Below are 19,278 nucleotides of genomic sequence, written 5' to 3' on the forward strand. Positions count from 1 at the left end.
TTATTCCCCTCCAGAGAAAATGCAATTTTTGGATTATTCCCCACCCGTTCTCTGTGTTTCTACTGTTATTATAGAGATCTGACCTGATTAGGTGAAGTAATAGTAAAGTAAAGTAATAGTAAAAGTAATGCTAATAAAAATATGCTTGATTGATATGTTTATCTCCAGCATTAAATATGTCTCCATTAACGTGACAGTCCATTACAGAGTGGAATGACAGATATAAGTTGTTCTTTAAAAAAAAAAAAAAAAAAGTCTTTCATTTTTGTGTCAAAATGTCTGCTTATTAAGGGTGTGCGGGGAAGGGAGGGGGGGAATTATTCGGCTCCTTCACTTGTCAGGGTTTACCACAGCGTGTAATCTTCATAATGACATTTGGAGGAGTTCTTCAACCCAACGCCCCTCCCACCATTCATCCAGACTTGAACGGGACTCCGCGGCTAACTTGGTGTTCTACGTCTTAGCCAAAATCACTTGAGTTGAACTCTCCACCCACTTAGCCACAGTATAGCCAGCCCTGCTAGCTGCCTATTATAGTCCTCATATAGTTTCAGGCTTTCTGTACGTCTGGTGTCTGGTGCCTGGTGGGCAGCCGGCAATTTTTTTTTTTTGACGAAGCAATCGGTCTGAAGTACAGAATATTTTCACACAGCAATGTGATAATTCATCATAATTAGGGGTGACTGCTTTCATATTACACACACACACATAGAGTGATTTGATTTACACTTTAAAAACAAATGTTGAACGGAGCCTCTTTAAATAGTCACTGATGTTTAGTCTAATCCCCGTGATAAGCTGTAAATCAGAAACATACTGGAACATGTAATTAAAGAGTCGCACAGACTGGAAGGAAAATAGAGCTGATTGTCATTATAAATAAAAATAGACCACGATAGATTTGGAGAGAAAAACCCCATAAGAATGTTTCACCAAAAGGTAAACAGCCGGCCATTTCCTGTTGGCCTGCCAAACCTGCAGTGTTTTCACAGAGGAGGTCGAACCAGTGAGGAGAGAGAGTGCGGTGATTGACAGGCGTACCAGGCCATGTGGATGGCATATGCAGTGCGTGTTTCCCGTCCCTCCTGTCGGCTGATGTTCTTGGCAGCGTCCACCACCTCCTGTGTGGTCTGGTAGTCCATCAGAGACCACTCATGGACGGCTACTTCACCGTACTGTAGTACACCAACCTGATTGTGCCACGAAAAAAAAAGAAAAGTCAGAGACGGTTTTTGTTTTTATTTCAAGACGTGTCTGAATTCAACATACCCAACCTGATTGTGCCACGAAAAAAAAAAACAGTAAAGTCAGAGACAGTTTTTTTTTTTATTTCAAGATGTGTCTGAATTCAACATAATAAGACGGTCATCTACACAGCTGTGACCACTAGGGGTATCAAACGGTTACAATTTTTAATCTGATTAAGACGGTAGCTGTGGTGAATTCATAATTAGTCACAATTATTCATCAATAATGTGAATTGTAGAAATATCCAGACCAAAATATCTATACTTTCTCAAAATTTCTCTTCCTGTCGTTGGTGGATTTTAGTCGTCGCTTCGCAGTTTGACCATGTCCTGTCGAACTGTTCTCTGTGATGCTGGATCTGACACTTGCTGTGAGTCTGACCGGAATATTTAAAACTTTAAAATGTAAAACTAAAATTTTCACAAAGACAGCATTTCCTGGTGAGAACGAAGCTTACGGAAGAGTTCAGACCCAAATGGCAGAAATGTAGATAAAAAGGCCATGTTTTTTTCCTACATTCGTTTTTTTTTTTTTTTTTTTAAGTTGCCTTCAAACGTCTTGACTTCCTCTCGTACAAATGCACAAACACACGAGCATTTCAACAATGCCACATGTCCATGGTTTCTACATACTTGTGGGCAGTAACATCTGACACTTGTGTTTTTTGGGTTCTGACTTAAGTCAAATACTGTATCTCCTAAAGGCAAATGAGTGTATTTTTAGTCTTTTTTGAGAAACTTTTACTTTTGAAGACTTTTTTAGGGACTTATTAGTATAACATTTTACTGTGATTAAAAGTTGGAGTACCAAAAAAGTATATTTTTTCTTAATTTTTACCACAAAAATGGACAAAGCTATGTATTTTAAAGCAAATGAGTGTATTTTTAAGTCATTTTTGAGAACCTTTTATTTTTGAGGACTTTCAGGAAATTATTAGTGTAGGATTTAACTGTGATCATAAGTTAGCATACCAAAAAAGTACATTTTTTTCTGAATTTTAACCACAAAAATGGACATAGCTTAGTAACAACACTTTTGTTTTTAAAGCAAACAGTACAGTCCAAGGAATCTCTGAATTCATTCAAAAACCAGAGGTATTTCCTCTTCACCTCACATACCCCTCCTACACTCCACGACCACCCCACACTCCAAACCCCCCACTCACCTCCTTCTCCCCTCGTTGTCAAGCTCGGACTAACGTCCTTGGAGCCTTTGACTTCCCTTCAACTAAACCTCAGAGCGGCTCCACTAATGTCTCTTCACATCATTACCGCAATTCATTCTAAACAATCTCTCTGAAATACATGTCATTTCGGGCCTGCTTTCACTTTTTAGCCCGTCGTTTTGCTCTGGGCTCTGGGCTAAGACGTTCCAGAGCATTGTGGGAGAGAGAACTCTTGGAGAACTTTTCAACCACAGCTTTTTTTTTTCCATTACCAATGTAAATACCATCCACAGACAGTGGAGATGAGCGTTGATGTTCACGTTTACCTGCATCTGGTCCGAGCTGATGTGGAACTTGCTGAGGATGTTACTCAGGAAGTTCTGCACCTCGTACCAGGGGTAGATGCTGTTGGAGCCGTCCAACACGATGACGATGTCCATGTAGGTGGAGCACCCTGCCGAATGTGGGAGATTAAGAAGGGTTTGGTTGGTTAGTGCAGTTTCAGAATTTTCGACACAACTTTTCAGAATCTGTCTGACTGGTTTTGGTTTATGACGATCACACGAGACGTGATTTGTCAAACCAATTAAAGTCGACCAAATTCTTGGTGAGGTGTCCGCTGCAGCCGACGATTTATGGGCACACGTGCTGCTGCCAACACTCAATCAGTCTTTCCTCAATTTCTGCGGCCCAGGTTTGCTGTGTCGACTGGACCACAAGAAGTCGTCTTCCTGTGTGTCACACTCTCTTTCTCATTGTGGAAACGTTTTGTTGTTGGTTTAGTAATCACTTCACACTCCCTGATTGGGTCCAGATTTGGCCAAAGAAAACTCCGACATATTTGATTGACCACATCTGAGATCAGCACAGGTCTGCTTCCCCAAATGACTGTGCCAAAATAGGGATGACCAGTCCAGACTTTACCCAAATGGGAGTCATGAGAAAATATTCTCCTGGTGCAGGGGTGGGCAAACTACGGCCTGGGGACCTGACATGGCCCTATAGGCTTCCTAATCCGGCCCACTGGTCCAGATTATATTATTAAATTAGATTAGACTTCTGTTGTTTTTGCCTTTTTCCCTTGCAATGCCCATGATTTCCCAGTAGGTGGCACATTTTGTGGTTGAGGTGCAATGTTTCACTTTGCCCTTCAGTAAAAATGAGCAGATGATTCAGACAAACACTCCATCTATCTGCTCCTGGTGCGCCCCCTCCTGTCAAATGTTAGAACCCGTTGTGGCCCGTGAGTGTGCGTGTGCATGTTCATATGTGTGGTTACTTTGTGCCGTCGGGGCGATGGTCTCTCTGGGTTCCATATCGTCACTGACGGAGGCGCAGATGCCTTTGCTGAACATCGACGTCCCGCACTCCTGGGACCACAGGGGGGCGCATGCCTGCCAACACACAATAGCATCTGTTTCACAGGTGACACAATTACAGAAGCATTTGCTGTTGATTGAACCTGTGTTTTTTTAAATATTTATGTTCCCCTCTCAGGCGGTGTAGGTGTTTTGTTTTCGGTGGTTATCAAAGAGACTACAGGCGTAAACACGTGTGGCTGAGTGACCTCAGAATAAACAGTGAGAGAGTGGACGAGGGACAAACAGAAAACAACTTAGGAGAGGACAAGTCATGGAAACACTACAATGGTGTGGTTTTTTTTTCTTTGTTTTTTTTGGGGGGAACCAAAACTGAGGGAGAAGCAAAGAGCGCTATTGTTAACGTGTTGGCAGCCGCTGTTGTCATGAGTGCTTTAACAGAGCTGGAGCACCAGACCAGGGAAACAATTAAACTCTGACTGTGTTAAATTTAGGGGGGCAGGAGGAGGGGGTTATATTTCTTCAAAAAAAACCAAAAAAAAACCAGCTAGTTTATTTGGCTTTAAGACAAAGTGGAAAAATGCAGTGAGAGTAGATAAAAGAGAAACTGGTTCGTACACCCCAGGGACAAAGAGTGTAGACCTAATGGGGGGTGCAGTGGAGTAGAAGGAGAGAAAGAAAAACATCCTGGTACGGCCTGCCCTGTCATTATGAACGGGTTTCTCCTTGGGCACACACACACACACACTCACACAGACAGACAGAGAAGAAGGGACGGAGAGAGCGATGAGAGAAATCTACGGAAGAAAGCCCAGAGAGGTGCTATGGCTTTTAGCAGGTCTGTCATTAACAAAGGGCCGGAGACGCATTCCGATCCTGTTATAGACCTGACCACTGGGGTTTAGACACACAAACGCCTGTGCGCACATACACACACTCACATACAATACGCACAAATTAACTCTGGCTCACTCCGACTGTATCTGACTCTATAGGGCGATCGGGAGGAAACCAAAAAAAAAAAATCTGGCAGACGCCAAAATGTTAGCCAGGCTAACTGTAACGGTCACACATGGACAACGTCAGTCACACAGTCAGTATGTAAAGGTGAGCAGAGGCTACAGTGCATACACACACACACACACACACACACTGTTGCCTCCTTGTCTAGGCAGAATTGTGTTTGTATGAGAGCCAGAAACCTCAAAACTGCAGAACCACTGGAGCTAACGAACACACACACACACGCACACACACAGAGCTGCAAAACATGTCAGATCCCGTATAGAGTAAAATAAGGTTACAGTATTCTGACCTAAACCATTGGACATGGAAGGAAGACTTCAGTCGTAGTCCCTGTTACTACGGTGGGACGTCAAATGTTTTCACACACTGTTCATAAGTACCTACGCTAACACAGTGGTAACATCGGAGTCTAGAACATAAAAAACATCGGAACAGTCTGACTTACACCTGGGAGCCACCTGAGAGCCATAATGAAGGGCTAAAAGTTCCCCCCCCAAAAAACAGACGCAAACGAAAGAAAGCGAATGCAGCTCAGTCCAGTGTGCGGCGTACAACAGACGAATGTAAACAAAGTCGACCTCAGTGTATAGCAGCGCTAGTTAAGTTAGCTAAATGTGTTATATTCCGTTAGCTATACTAGCTAACGAAAGACTCTTGTCCTTTGCATCGTTGTTTTAACTGTCCTTTACTGCTGGACTCCACACCTTTGTGTCAGTTTGTATTTTGTGCGGCAGATGATCTGGTCGTTGTTCTCACTCACGATAACGTGATTATTGGGTCAACAATGATACAAGTGTTTCTTTTATTTAGAGTAAAAACAGCATTATTTTTTTTAAATGTAATACTTTATTCTCAGTGTCTAATCGTCTTACCAGAAAGCCGTCAGGTGAGTCTGGGGTCAGGGTCATTCCCAGGTGAGAATTCCTCAGGTTTTTAGAGACGTTCTGGAGAGCAGTTTCACCTGTCACGGTTGAACACAATAGTTGATCAAAAGCTGTGGTCTAAACTGGATGAATTGTCCAGAGAGAGAGCGTGAGAGGCAGTTCTTTGTTTTTCTTACCTAGATAAACTTTGCTGCAACTCGAATTCTTCTCTTCTCCCACAATGCACTTATACACGTCTCCTTTCCTGTTGTTTGGCGGCCCGTCCCACGGAGCGCCCACCAGCATCCTTTGAACAAAGTTAGTTTAAAGTTTAGTTTGAAGACATTTTTTTTTTTAAAAACTTTACTTTCACGTCATTCTTTTTCATACAGACTTACGATTTCTCTCCATTCGACTCATGCTGCAGAACAGAGAAGCCAAACAGAGCGTCCTCAGGACCAGTGAAGATGCGAGGATGAGTGTCATCGATGTTGAAACACTGACACAACTCTGGAAGACAAAGTCAACAAAATGATACACTTTTATATACAAACTAAGTTGCTATAGTGACTGATAAAGAAGACCATTATATATGGCCATGTTTTTACACCAGATTTGTGATGATAATAATAATAATAATAATCCAAAGCAGTAAAGTCTTGAAAACCAGACTTTCTTTGTTTCTAGAAAACGTTAACCTTTAATTCAAGAGACTTCTTCAGTTCTAACTGAACTGAAAATTATGGTTCTTAGTGTTTGAACACCAGACTGGAGAGTCGTCATCAGTGGTGACCATGTCCTGACCAAACGGCAGATGTTGTGATCACCTTTGTCAAAGCGCGTAAAGGGTGAGTCACGTGGGAGGTTGGCGTCGACTGAGGGACACAGCTGGATCTGTGGCCCCGGAGTCTGTGGAAAAGAACTCAGGGCAACATTGAAGGAAGCTGAGATTGGGGGGGGGTCTAGGGGGTCTGGATCCACCTCCTCTGTAGTAGTCGCAGTCGTAGTCGACCTCATTCACTCCTCTTCCGTCTTCTCTGTACATTTTCATCCTCCAGAGAGCGCCCTTTGTCCTTTGAGATGCGGCTGAGATTTTGTAACACGACCTCCTCGTATGTTTTGATATAATAGTGATGAGGTATAGTCTCCACTTTGAGTTAAAGCCTCACCCTTTTAAACATTTTTAATGATTCCCTTCTACTGTCCAGGATGACGATACGTTCCATCGTTAGCACGAACACACGCTGCACGCTGCAAATGTCGCTATTTCTCTGGGTTTTGGACCAGAGTTTGGTGGTTTGGGTTTGGGAGGAAATCAATAATGTGTCCAAGGACAAATTGGCATGTTGCTGGGTTTGTTCCCAGACCGTCTGGGAGGGCGTTCCAAATCCCACTGAGCCCCAGACCCAAGTCAAGAAGTTCTGAAATGACATTTTTCAGAAAGCTAGATTTGATCTTCAGAAATGAACAATGGTTTGGATTTTTCCATATTTGCAAAACTGAAAATTTATTTGAAAAAAAAATATTATTACATGTTTGTAGACGAGGCAAAGAAGCAGGTTGTGACCTGGTGGAGAAGATAAAATTTATTTGAAAAAAAAATATTATTTCATCTTTGTAGACGAGGCAAAGAAGCAGATTGTGACCTGGTGGAGAAGACGTTCCTTAGAATTCCTTAAAGAGGGAATTCTCTGATGGAAAAAACGGTTGCAGAAAAGTTCGAAATTATTAAGAGAAACTGTTTTGTTTTAAAATTGATAGATCTTTTAATTTCGAGTTACACTGTTTTTACATAATCCCTGTATTCTGTTGACTAGTATTCACCAATCATGTTCTCTTGAAGTTAACATTAACATCTATATTTGTAGAAGGAAAAAAACATTTTCAATTAGAAACGTATAAGCAAACAGAAGTGCACGTGGAGGGAGGAGAGGAGGAAACTGACGGGGGTGAAACACGGTGACCAAACACAAACTTAGACTTCATTCAGGGAGGGAGAGGTAAGGCAGGGAGGGTGTGGGTTTATAAAAACTATGAGGTACAGTGAGCTCCCTGTACTGACACACGAATCTACCTTTATACACACACAGGCACAGAGAGAGAGAGAGAGAGAGAAATGGGAGAGAGAGGTGAGAGGACAGTAGAAAAGATACATGTCACGCACAGGAAAACAAATTCCTCCCTTCAAAATAAAATCCTCTCACAGTATTTTCCTAATTTATTTTAGGGCTGTCAATCATGTTAATTAATCAGTTGAGTTATATAACATTAAACATAACATAAATTAATTTGATTAATCCTAAACTACGCTGCAATTAATCAGCTCTATGATAATAAGATTTTTTAAAAAACTGTCAACACGTGGTCAAACTTAATTAATCAGTTGAGTTATATAACATAAATTAATTTGATGAATCATCAACTATGCTCCAATTAATCAGATAAAAAATATAAATTTGTTTGACAGACCTATGATAATAATATTAAAATTGTCAAGACGTGGTCAAAAAAAATGGTGGACTTTAATTATTACTGCGTTAACTGGATAATGACACGTTCACTTCCCCGTCCTGCTTTTATTGAAGGAGGGTTTGACTTGAGTTTGACTTGACGTGTAATTTAGCTGCAGTCGCTCTCATGATTCTCATGACTTCATGATCACATGACAGGAAGAAGTTATACTGCATTTACACAAACACACGCACAAATACACACAGGTACGTTGGCCGGGCCAATCAGAGGAGGATTCAGAGGGGAATCAGATACGTTTAGTTTGGAGTCTGCACCAAAATGTTTTCACCTGAAACCTGCTTTGACTTTTTTTACTTTTTTTTTATGTTTTGCAGTAACTTGTGTTCTAGTATCTGTCCAGTACTGATGTCTATGCTACAAACAGCAGTGTTCTCTTACTGACAAGTCTGTTTTTGACAGAGATCAAACCGACCAGTCATGCATTTACCAGAAATGACTGAACCAACATATGGCCACAACTGTGGCCAAACGAAATATTCACTCGCTGCTGACTGAATTAGCATTCGGTGAGTGTTGGAGTTCCTTCTTCTCCGTCGTCTGGCTGCTTCCTTCTTTTGACCTAACCATCAGTCCATGTCTCCCTTCACTACGTCTCTGAAGGCACACAGCTGCATCTTTGTCTTTCTTTGTCCCACATTTTCAACACCTCAGACCTGACTCATCAACAGATTGACACCAGCAGTCGTCATTTTTCCTCCAGCTGTCACTCAGAACTCCAGAAAAACTTGAAGAACTGCAGTATTTTTATGTCCAAACCCTCTGCAGACTTTGATATTAAGTCATCCTTTCTGTCTCTGCACAGATGTCTCATGCACCTCAGTGATGGGAATATGCGTGGGCAACGAAAACCAATCATAAAAACCAAAAACTAAATCTTCCCCTTCACGTCCAGGAGGAATTCAAATCTATTTCTCCCCAAAAAAAAAAAAGCTGCAACAAGTCATTCTTCCTGCCGTCTCTTTCCTACTGGCCTGGTCTGTGTGAAGTACACAGAGTAGTAAAATCTTTCATTGTAGCATCACCCAGCGTCTACCATTCCAAATTGCCTTCCAGAAACCGTCCAGGCCTTTGATAAGGAGCCCTGCCACTGACTTTCTCCCTCGTTCTCTCATAAACCATAAATATTCTGGATCCCACCGCACGGCCCCACAGACTTTTCACCAAACACAGCAACGCTGCTTGTCTTTTCTCCTCTCCTCTGGTTTCCTTCGCATGAGGGTTTATATATGACACTGCACCACAGGCCGTCTGACCAACCGTCGTCATGACAACTGACGACAAACATTTATCAAGCCAAACTGGGTCCAGATTCTCTCAACCACACGTTTGGCTTCGGGCAGCCATACTGTGTGTGTGTGCGTGTGTGTGTGTGTTGTATACACTGAATATACTGTACACGAGGAGGGAAGGAACTGAACTTGACTCTTACTTTGTTTTGAAGTACCTACAGGAGAAACAACATGACGTTATGTTCATGAACCAAATGTTAAAAATGGACAGAAAATCGACTGAGGTCGAAGAAGGGCGAAGCCGTAGACGAACTCCAGAACCAGCAGGACGTTATGGTGTAATTCACCAGTTTTAGGTTTTGTTTTTATCCGTGGAACACGACGCCAGTTTCTTCAAACTGTAATTTATTTTTTCAAGAAGATTCTGGTCACACAGAGGAAAACCATTCAGAGAGACCATCAGTTTCTGACTGGGAATCAAACCAGCGATCTAACGAAAGTCGCTCCCAAACTTTTCGTTAGCGTTCCGTCCCCTGCAGAGAGGACAATTGTCAACGGCCCCCTCACGTGGACACCTTTGTCTTCCACTGTCATTTCTGCCACTCGCATTAAACAAAGTTTTGATAACAAGTGCAACTTGTCTTCCACTGTCATTTCTGCCACTCTCATTAAACAAAGTTTCGATAACAAACGTAAGTGCAATTAGCCTTCCTCTCCCACAAGATTCCCGGACCTCCAACATGTTCCTCGCCCCCCACTTTGGGAACCACTACTGTAATAGAAGTGTTTGAGACTAAAGATACTTCTCACTCTATTTTTTTCTCCATTTTATATCATTATTTTCCAAAGACTGGGTCGTGACCCTCAGGTCTGGCACAAGATTTTTTTTTTTTTTTTTGGAGTTTACGAGCACAAGATTCCCGGACCTCCAACATGTTGCGCGCCCCCCGACTTGGGTCGCGAAGGTTTGTGACTTTTGAAATATGGGCATTGAGAAAAAAAGTTTTTCGGAAACACTGATTTATACCAAACCTATGTTGTTAAAGGCTGCAGGAAAAGGGATAGAAAAAACTTCATTTGATTATTAATGTTCAGATTGTTTAATTGGACCCAAAGAAATCTGTCCCCTTGTGTGGCCTCGCCCCCAACTTTGGGATCCATCATTTCTGATCCCAGATCTTTGAACTCCTGTGACATGTGTTGCTGTTGAGTTGTTGTCCAAGTGTGTGTGTGTGTTTGCTGTCACCCCTGTTCCTCCCCCTTCACCTCGTCTCACACTCGTTCACAGATTTTCTCTCCATTATCTCAGTCTTGTTCTGTTCTCATGTCCGTCACCGTTCTCGAGGGGAACGGGGGTGGACGGAGAGGAAGAGTGGGAGTTCAGAAATGAGAGTCAGCAAATGATAGAAGAGTGAAAAAACACAAGAAGATAGTTGGGAGAATAATAGCAGGAATTTATGAATGATGGGTCACACACACACACACACACACACACACACACCTGTGTTTGACATCTTAGAAAAGCACAACAGAGTGTAAAAGACACGAGATGTCTGCTGCCTGCATCACGGGAGCTCTGCTAAGACCATTATGATCACACACACACACACTCACACACACACTCACCTACATGTTCCTGTAAAACAGCGACACACACACACACACACTCACATACATGTTCCTGTAAAACAGCAAGAAAAGTCGTTCACGGCAAAAACAGAGAAACCCGCACCAAAAACCCACGCTATAAAACATAAATTAAAACACGGTGTGAGATGAAACGCACCGTCCATGTTCACGTGAACAGATGTGAAACAGTACGACCGTAGACTGTTAATAAAATATGGATGGACCATGCTGATTGGTTCTCAGGGATGCTAGAACACCCGAGGACCACCAGGCTGCGCTATCAACCATATCCCTCTTTACGCTCTCTTTATATTTAAAGTATAAAATAGTGTTTTTTGTTAAACTGTGCGGCTGCCACATGTAAACATACCTTGTTATTTTGCACTGAAAACATTGTATTGTTGTTGTAACTATGGACTGGTTCAGTGACGCAGGCTCAAATCCTATTGGTCCATTTTGAACATGCATATATATAAAAAGTCTAATTAACCTCTAAAAAGTATGACCCCGGCCTGCAGTACCACCAGGGAACCCCTGGGGGTCACTGACCCTCACATAAAGACTCCTAGTAGGCTAACGCTGCACCTCGTGTGGAGGGGTGATTAAAGAATACCCCTGTTGTGTTTATAGTCGCAGGTGCAGGACTGAAGTCATGTTTTTTCAGTCAAACATGTCATGGTTGTAACATGTGATTTTTTTTTCTTCCAGTAGGTGGAGACTGAGTGATTGACAGCCAGACAGAAGAGTCAGAGCGCGGGAAACGGTGAGTTCTGTGAACAACCTTTTGAAAACTGTCTTCACCAACCTCAGGGCTAGCTACATGTATTTGATATACAACAGGGGTTCTCAACCCCTGGTTAATGGACCGCGACTGGTCCATGGAAAAAAATAAAAACTTTTTTGGAAATAATATATTAATGAAAAATAATTATAAGCCCAATAAGGAGACAAAAGACGAGTCTATGATTTCCAAAATATTACCCAAGAGTCCTGTGGTGTGGGTTTATTTTAAGTATCTCCTAATGCACTTTATCTTGATTTATGTCAGTTGTATTATATTGTTTGTCCTGTTTATTGAGAGAAGGTGTAAATAGGTAAAGTACGGAGGTGGCAGACTCCACCTCAGCATCCGTCGCCTTTCCTAAAAGCGTCATTGTATAAATCTATGCATGGACTTTAGACACTGAGTGTTTGTTCCAGGTCTGATAAGACATCAATGTCAACATCAACGTCAACATCAACGTCAACATCAACATACTTCGCACAACATCATTTCTCGCTGTTGTTAATGGCCGCACTCTGTGTGGTCGCAGTTCAACTAGCGCCGCTTATCGGCTACACAAACACTCGGTCATTGCGTAGACAACAATGGTCCGTTTCTTTGGTTTCTGTTCTGGTTAGCGGACACTGTCCCAGTGAGGGAGTGTGGCCAGTCCAGGTTCACGCTTCGTGGAGAAAAACCCTCTGGCCCAGCGGCCTTATTAGGGGAACCTTAGAGGAGGGGAGTCTGTGAGATGGCTGATATGACCCACGAGCTAGTGTTTCACAGCTGCCAGGGTCAGAAGGTGTCAGCTGTAAGAGGAGATGGACCAGTTACCTTTTTAGCAGAGGGAATATGTAAATATCATCTGATAGACGGCTCTGAACATCGTCTGGTAGTTGAAGACCTCCGGAGGGAAGTACTGTACTGATCATTCCCAATGATTTACAGGACCTGGATTTGAACCAGGGACTCTGTTGATTTGGATTTGTGCACAACTTCCTATTCTTTTTTTTCATGTCTCTGGTGAACGGGAGCGCTGCCATGTGTGTGTTTTTTTCCCCTTTTCTCTTCTGTCCTGCACACAGTCATGTTAGGAATGTCTTCATGGTCCGTCGTTTACTGTCACACAGAATGAAGCCCACTGGTGCACATGTGGACGGCATGATTCGCACATGTTGTCTGCCGCAGAGCGAGAGCTGCGCATGGAGGTTAATGACCTCATCACGAAGAGAGAGAGGGGGGCGACTGGGCCGAGAAGAGCCGTTAATCATAGGCCGTGGTACGACTTAACGTTATAGGTTAACTAGTTTGAAGAACACTGACTGGATGATCCAAGAAAAATAGTTTTGTCTAGTTTTCTTATATTATTTTTGGGTCAAAATAACCGCAGGTCATTTTGATCTTATTCAAAGAAAATAACATAAATAGTTCATCAATCATTTCTGTGGAACAATTTAAGTCCAACACATTTCTCCAAAAAAAAAAAAAATCCATATTTTTTTAACTTAATTTCTATATGACTTATTTACATAAAAGTAGAGGTAACATTTTCTTTGTGACCGCCAGGGGCGACACAGGGGTTAAATGTGTCAATTAGGGAAGTAATTAAGAAAAAGTTTGTCTCACCTTTAACGAGGAGGACGAACTGCAGACACAGCAGGTATTTACACGGCTCCATTTCCACAGCAGATTAAAAACAGTTCTCTGTGAAGTTCGTGTTTATATTAAAAAAAAAGAAAAAAAAAAAGTCTTTTCCCCTCAGGTGATGGAAATGTGGTCAAACTAACGCTCACACGCACACGTCACGCACGCGCTTCTCGACCTTCACGTCCCGCAAAGATGCGTAAATCCCACTGAAACGGTGCTGCACTGACATGGCTCCTGTGCACGCGCCTGGATCTTCACAAGAAGTCCTTTGATTGATGCAAAAAAAAAAAAAAAAAAGCTCGCGTTTTTTTTTTTTTTTTAAGTTTGTGATGAAGTTAAAGGAGGTGAATGTTCAAAAACAACAACAAAACAAAAACTAAACTAATTGACTCCTCTTTGACCAAGACGCAGAACCGTGAAAATCATTGCACCTGTCCGGTCCAACAAAGGGCCTCAGTGGAGAGCCATGAAAGCGTCACTAATGTCGAACACCTCCCTCAGCAGCGGACCATCTCCCCGTGGACTCTGGAGCGCGTCTCCGCCGGACACACACACAAAAAAACTCGAACTCCGCTCGTCAAACACCAACAGTTCCAGGTTCGCTGTGAAACATTGTTTGTGTGGAGAAAAAACCCCCGTCAATAACAGTTTTCAGTCCTTTTTACACCTAAAAGAAAAGTTGTCCACCTCGTGCGTTCTTATCAACAGACCCACGCGCGTCTACTAACGGATCTGGATGCGCGTGTCCGTCCTCCATCCATCAGACTCCTGGGCGCAACTGTTTGACAAACTTCAAACCACGCTCTCTCTCTCTCTCACTCGCTCTCTCTCTCTCTCCTCCACCTCTTTTTTTTATTTTTTTTATTTTTTAAACACGCTCTCAACTTTTCAGATTTATCTCTTTATTTTAATAATATGCGACATTTTTATTCTCTTCCCCTTGTACCACCACCGGTACTCGAACCACAGTTTGAAACCCACTGGTCTATTCTGTGTGTTTTTCCCTCTCACTTTAATACAGACGGTGATATTGACCTATAGTCCTGGTCCAGATGAGTACATTGTCACCGTATCATGTATAAACAGCTTATCCTGATATAATGAAATAAACAAATACTTGTCAAGTATTTAATTGAGGTGTAAAAATTAATTATTGTTTATTGTATATGTGAAATGTACCCAGTGGACAAACAAAGTTAAGCTAAATACTTCTGTAATTTATGATTAAACGTCACCGCTTTCCTTCCAGGAACTTTTTTGAAAAGCTCTTGCGCACCACCCTGTGGACAAAGCCGTTAGTGCAACATGCTGGTTCGTCGTTTTAATTATAATTTAACTTTGTGTATGTAAATAAGAAGTGTGTCTTGTTAGTCATCTGACTCATTATTTAGTGTATTAGTGTCTGGTGTGACAATTAATTTAATTAATTTAATTTATAATTAGCAATTTGTAAAATATGTTCAACCTGAGATCGATATAAATTGCAAGGATAAAGTCACCTTATATTATTTGTTTGTTTATATTATTTATTTAATGTGTAGACTGTAAACCTGTATTATATCACCAGTATTATCCTATAATGCTAAGCTGAACTTCATAAAAAAAGACACTCCGCCAGCGCAATTATTCAGTTTGACCACATCGTGTCGCTGTTTGACAAGTTATTGTACCTCTTATTTTATCGAACCTACAGCGGTCTTTTGTCATTGAGTTCCTGACGGTGACTGTGATGACGTCAGATTTATATTACATTGAAATCAATTTTCCACGGCAGTACTAATCCAGTTCAGCAGTCCTGCAGTTCGTCACGTGGTGGCGGACTGGAGCCTGCACCGGGACAGAGACCGCGGTGCATGTAGAGAGTGAACCTGTAGGAGGGTCAGAGTCACTGTGGGAAGATTTATGGATCCATTTAGTAAAAGATGATCATTACTGGACAGATGACCTCACAGTTACTGCTGACTTGACATTGGACTCCATTAATGCCCTCATCCTTCTTCTCACTTTTATTAGCACCTTCACTTTTCTGCTCTTGAATTTAATTATACGCGGTGGTTTAGTAACGAATGTTTAATTTAAAGACAAGTCGGATGTACCGCCTCAGTACACACAAACCCAGATATTATATGATTTCTAAACTGATCGTCTGTTGTGTTTTTTAACACAGTAGTGTAGTTATTATATGATATATGTAGAAAATATTATTGTTTATATAAAACAATATTGGAGAGCTGAGTTGTTAGGCTTAGATAGGACTCATTGTTTGTTGGTGGAGTTGTGCATTTCAAAAGTTTAATATTGACATATATTTGAAAAGAAAACCCAGAAAAATTACCTTAAAAAAAAAACAACTCTCGTTTTGTAGGAAAAACCAGAAGAGATACCTTCAAAATAAAAGCCTTGCAGTTGTATTCCATGAACCTATCACTGCCTAATAGATGTGGTAGTTGCACATTTTGACTGAATTTAAAAACAATTTCACGCAAGCTTTTTGGTGATAGTCAGAGAGCAAGATGTGGCCCGTGGCCCTTGCAATGTCCATGTCTGAAAATGTATTTTCTTTGTCCAAGAAGCAAGATCCAGTTTCTCGCAATGTATTTTAAGTTTTGGTTTCTTCAAGTTGTTGATTTTGTGATGATAACCTGTGGATGGTGTTGGATACATTCCTGATAACATCTGTCTTAGAACTTTTTGACCTCTTTTTTTTTCCCCAAATGTCTGTGATCTGCACGATTGTTAAACTGTGATTTTTATTGTCTGTGAGCGGCTGATGGAATGTCCACTGGGCGTCTTACATTAGTTGGCACGTCCGTGGGATGTTCTGTCTGCTGGATGGTCAGTACATCAGTGTCAGACACAGAGCTGGGCTTTGTAGATGGACAGATGCAGCACGGTGGGATCCCACAGCACCACCGTGCTACATACTCTCAGTTCAGCCTGCTAGCTGTGATTTAGTGATGAGGAGACCTGACGGTAGTGACATCCCGGTGTTAGTCGACGGGCCTGTTCTCTACCTTTCACTCATGTTATGTGACTGGAGCCGTGCCAACATTTTTATTCCCAATTATTATAGAAAATTACTGCCTCTTAACAGCTAATGATCCCTCCTGCAGGGGTCGGACCCAGGTCATGGAATTGCGTTGTCTGTTTTTGTTTGGGGCGGAGGTTTAAAGAGTTGACAGTCACAGCTGAGAACAGAGTTTGACTGAAGTGAAGTCAACAATAGGTTCATTGTTTTGATCGTACGACAGAGAATTCACCGGTGGTAGAGACTAAAGAGTTGCAGTGGCAGTGAGGCCGGTTTATGTTGTTTTTACTGACGTTGAACAGAAAAAGAACCCGAATCATAACCTCATGAAAATATATCAACATTATCAATTGAATTGATTGAACAGGTTAGCCTTGAATGAGCAAATCCTGCCTGAAACAGACTGACAGAATCTATATCAATATCAGGTTTGAACAGGAAAGACACTTGTGAGATATGATACAACATGATACGATAGGATACGATACGATGCAATACTACATGACGCAATACGATACAGTGTGATATGATACGACATAATACAGTACGACACGCCATGATACAATAAGATACGATATAATATGACATAAGTCACAACACGATCCAATGCGATATGATACAAAATAACACCATGATATGAGAAAAGATTGCGTTATGAATCCTTGTTTAGATATTAAGTGGTAGTTTGGGAATAGAAGGTGATTAGTGATTCTGTAATGTTGTCTTAATGAGGCGGTACGACTAATGAGGGCAGTGTTGGCACACTTGAAGGATTCTTGTCTGCCATCTACTGGCTGCTGGTTCAATCACACCTAATCAGAGAGTGGGGGGGATGTGGCGTAAAATCCACGCCAAATCACTGTAACACCCTTTGTTAATCCTCCTGAAGGAAGTTGTTCTCTGTATTAGTGCAACTCACCACCCTCAGGGCCGGGAGTTGAACCAGCAACCTTTATTGCTCAAGCTTCATCCATTTTTACCAGGCCACAAACTGCCCCAATAAAATGAAAATGCAGAAATAAAAAAAACAGTTTTATATCACAGTCGATAGTGAGTCAGTGCAACCAACACTTAGGGCTTTGACTTAAATGCCAGTTTCTGGGTTTCAGCTTCAGTGATGTTTTCGGTGATGATTGACGGTCGAAGTGGAACATATTTAATACTCCACGCCCAAAGACAGAGTTGCCCTCCTCCTGTCCAGAGGTCAGCCTCGGCGTCTCTAATCAAAGCCATTACTGCATTCCTCGTCTCCACAAAGACTTCACTCAGCCTCCCTCTGGTGTACTGTAAAACCGTTGTTGTACAGTTGTTATTAGAGGGAAGAAGATGATGATGTCAGAGCAGTGATATCAGGCTGTGGGCGCCCCCTCCTGATTAGACGTAGACGTCTGAGCCTGTCTGTGTGTAAATAAGTGAATCATCTCCCATTAGAGTCCTCTTCCCAACACGGTCAGGCAGGAACGTGTGACTCAAATGCGTGACTCAGCGAGACAGGAGAATGTTAACGGAGCTTTAAATACTGGTTTCAGGAGTTTAAACTCAGACGTCAGCGGCCAGAAAACAGAGGAGCAGGTGACGGACGGTAGGAAAAGAAATGCTGGAATTTGAACAGAAAAAAAGGGACAAAAACAAAAATGACACAGGAGACTGGGAGGATTCAGAATAACCTGTTTTCGTATCAGGGAAAACTTCATCAGAGGAAGTAGAAACACAGGAGTAGAAAGAAGTGGACGACCTGAGACCAGATGAGAGGAGAGAAAGAGAATAAAAAAACACCAACCGGCCAGGTTTGACGTGGCTGTTCCTTACCTCACTCACTCCTCATTAGGCTCTGACTAAAGCTGCCCGTGTGTGTGTGTGTGTGAGTGTGTGTGTGAGTTCAACTCCTCTTCAATCATATTTTCCCCCCTGGAAGAATCCTCCATCCCACATATTAAAATAAAAAGGTTTTTGGTCAGAAAAATACCGAACCATCACTCGTGACTTCCAGGTTTCTTCCAGGGACTTTTACTGCGTGCGTGGACATCGTGTGAGCCTTCACCAGGGTTTTTTTTAACTCAATCCTGAGTGACAAAATGTTGTTGAAAAAGTTGAAAAAAGCAAAAAAGCAAAATAGCAGGTAACTGAAGATCAGGTGTTAGTTCAGGTCATTGGAGTTGATGAAGTGAATGTGTAAATATGATAAATATTGAATGCTGTTGTGTTGGAACCGATCATTGATCACTCTTTAGTGTTCTTTCGGCGACATAACAGGTCAAACAACAACAACCTGTCAACAGAACTAGCATCGTTTGAATGAAATGCTACATAATCTATTATATTAATGTCAAGTGCTCTCAAAGCACAAAAACCAGGGTGTCTGTGTGTGTATGACATCATCGGTACTATTCCTGAGTGACACGACTTTTTACAGACACCTCAGATGTTCCTGGGTGGTCTGACTGTATTGGCCACAGCAGACTGGTACGTTTTTACCACCGTAGAGAGTGTGTGACTCCTGTGTGTCAGTTCCCTGAAAGACTGTAAATCAACATTATGGACTGGGACGGTCCAGTGTGTGACGCCGTCACAAAATGTGAATTTCCTCAGAAAACTACTCCCAACATCCCCGGAGTCCATTCCGCCTCCCTTGTTACCCAGCATGCCCTGCTGCCTCCCCACCTGGAGCTCGTAGCCTCCCACTCTTTTACTCCCTGACTTGAAGTGCACTTGACCTCCCTGAGAAAAGTGCTTCAAACAGGTCACAAATCAACCCCGCTCTGTCACACGCGCCCAAGTATGCGGACGTGTACTCGTGCTCCACTCCTCCGCCTGCGCGCCAGTCATCCA

General features: G+C 42.1%; 1 protein-coding gene and 1 long non-coding RNA gene across 2 annotated transcripts in view; one reads left to right on the top strand and one right to left on the bottom strand.

The window, feature by feature from the left end:
• Positions 1 to 13,522, bottom strand: part of itga10 (integrin, alpha 10) — a 28,995-nt gene extending 15,473 nt beyond the window's left edge. The window contains exons 1-7 of the mRNA XM_008323153.3: positions 13,401 to 13,522; positions 6,020 to 6,131; positions 5,819 to 5,928; positions 5,631 to 5,719; positions 3,693 to 3,807; positions 2,740 to 2,867; positions 1,042 to 1,190 (exon numbers count right to left, since the gene is read on the bottom strand). Coding sequence (XP_008321375.1) covers positions 1,042 to 1,190; positions 2,740 to 2,867; positions 3,693 to 3,807; positions 5,631 to 5,719; positions 5,819 to 5,928; positions 6,020 to 6,131; positions 13,401 to 13,452 — 755 coding nt within the window. The 5' untranslated portion in view covers positions 13,453 to 13,522. The remainder of the gene's footprint in view (positions 1 to 1,041; positions 1,191 to 2,739; positions 2,868 to 3,692; positions 3,808 to 5,630; positions 5,720 to 5,818; positions 5,929 to 6,019; positions 6,132 to 13,400) is intronic.
• LOC103388246 (uncharacterized) overlaps positions 1 to 19,278 on the top strand; it is a 51,054-nt gene that overhangs the window by 8,009 nt on the left and 23,767 nt on the right. Inside the window, exon 3 of the long non-coding RNA XR_522501.2 lies at positions 11,720 to 11,774. This is a non-coding gene — a long non-coding RNA (uncharacterized LOC103388246). The remainder of the gene's footprint in view (positions 1 to 11,719; positions 11,775 to 19,278) is intronic.

The sequence above is a fragment of the Cynoglossus semilaevis genome, chromosome 13 (assembly GCF_000523025.1).
Source record: "Cynoglossus semilaevis isolate Cse_v1.0 chromosome 13, Cse_v1.0, whole genome shotgun sequence".
Classification (NCBI taxonomy): Eukaryota; Metazoa; Chordata; class Actinopteri; order Pleuronectiformes; family Cynoglossidae; genus Cynoglossus; species Cynoglossus semilaevis.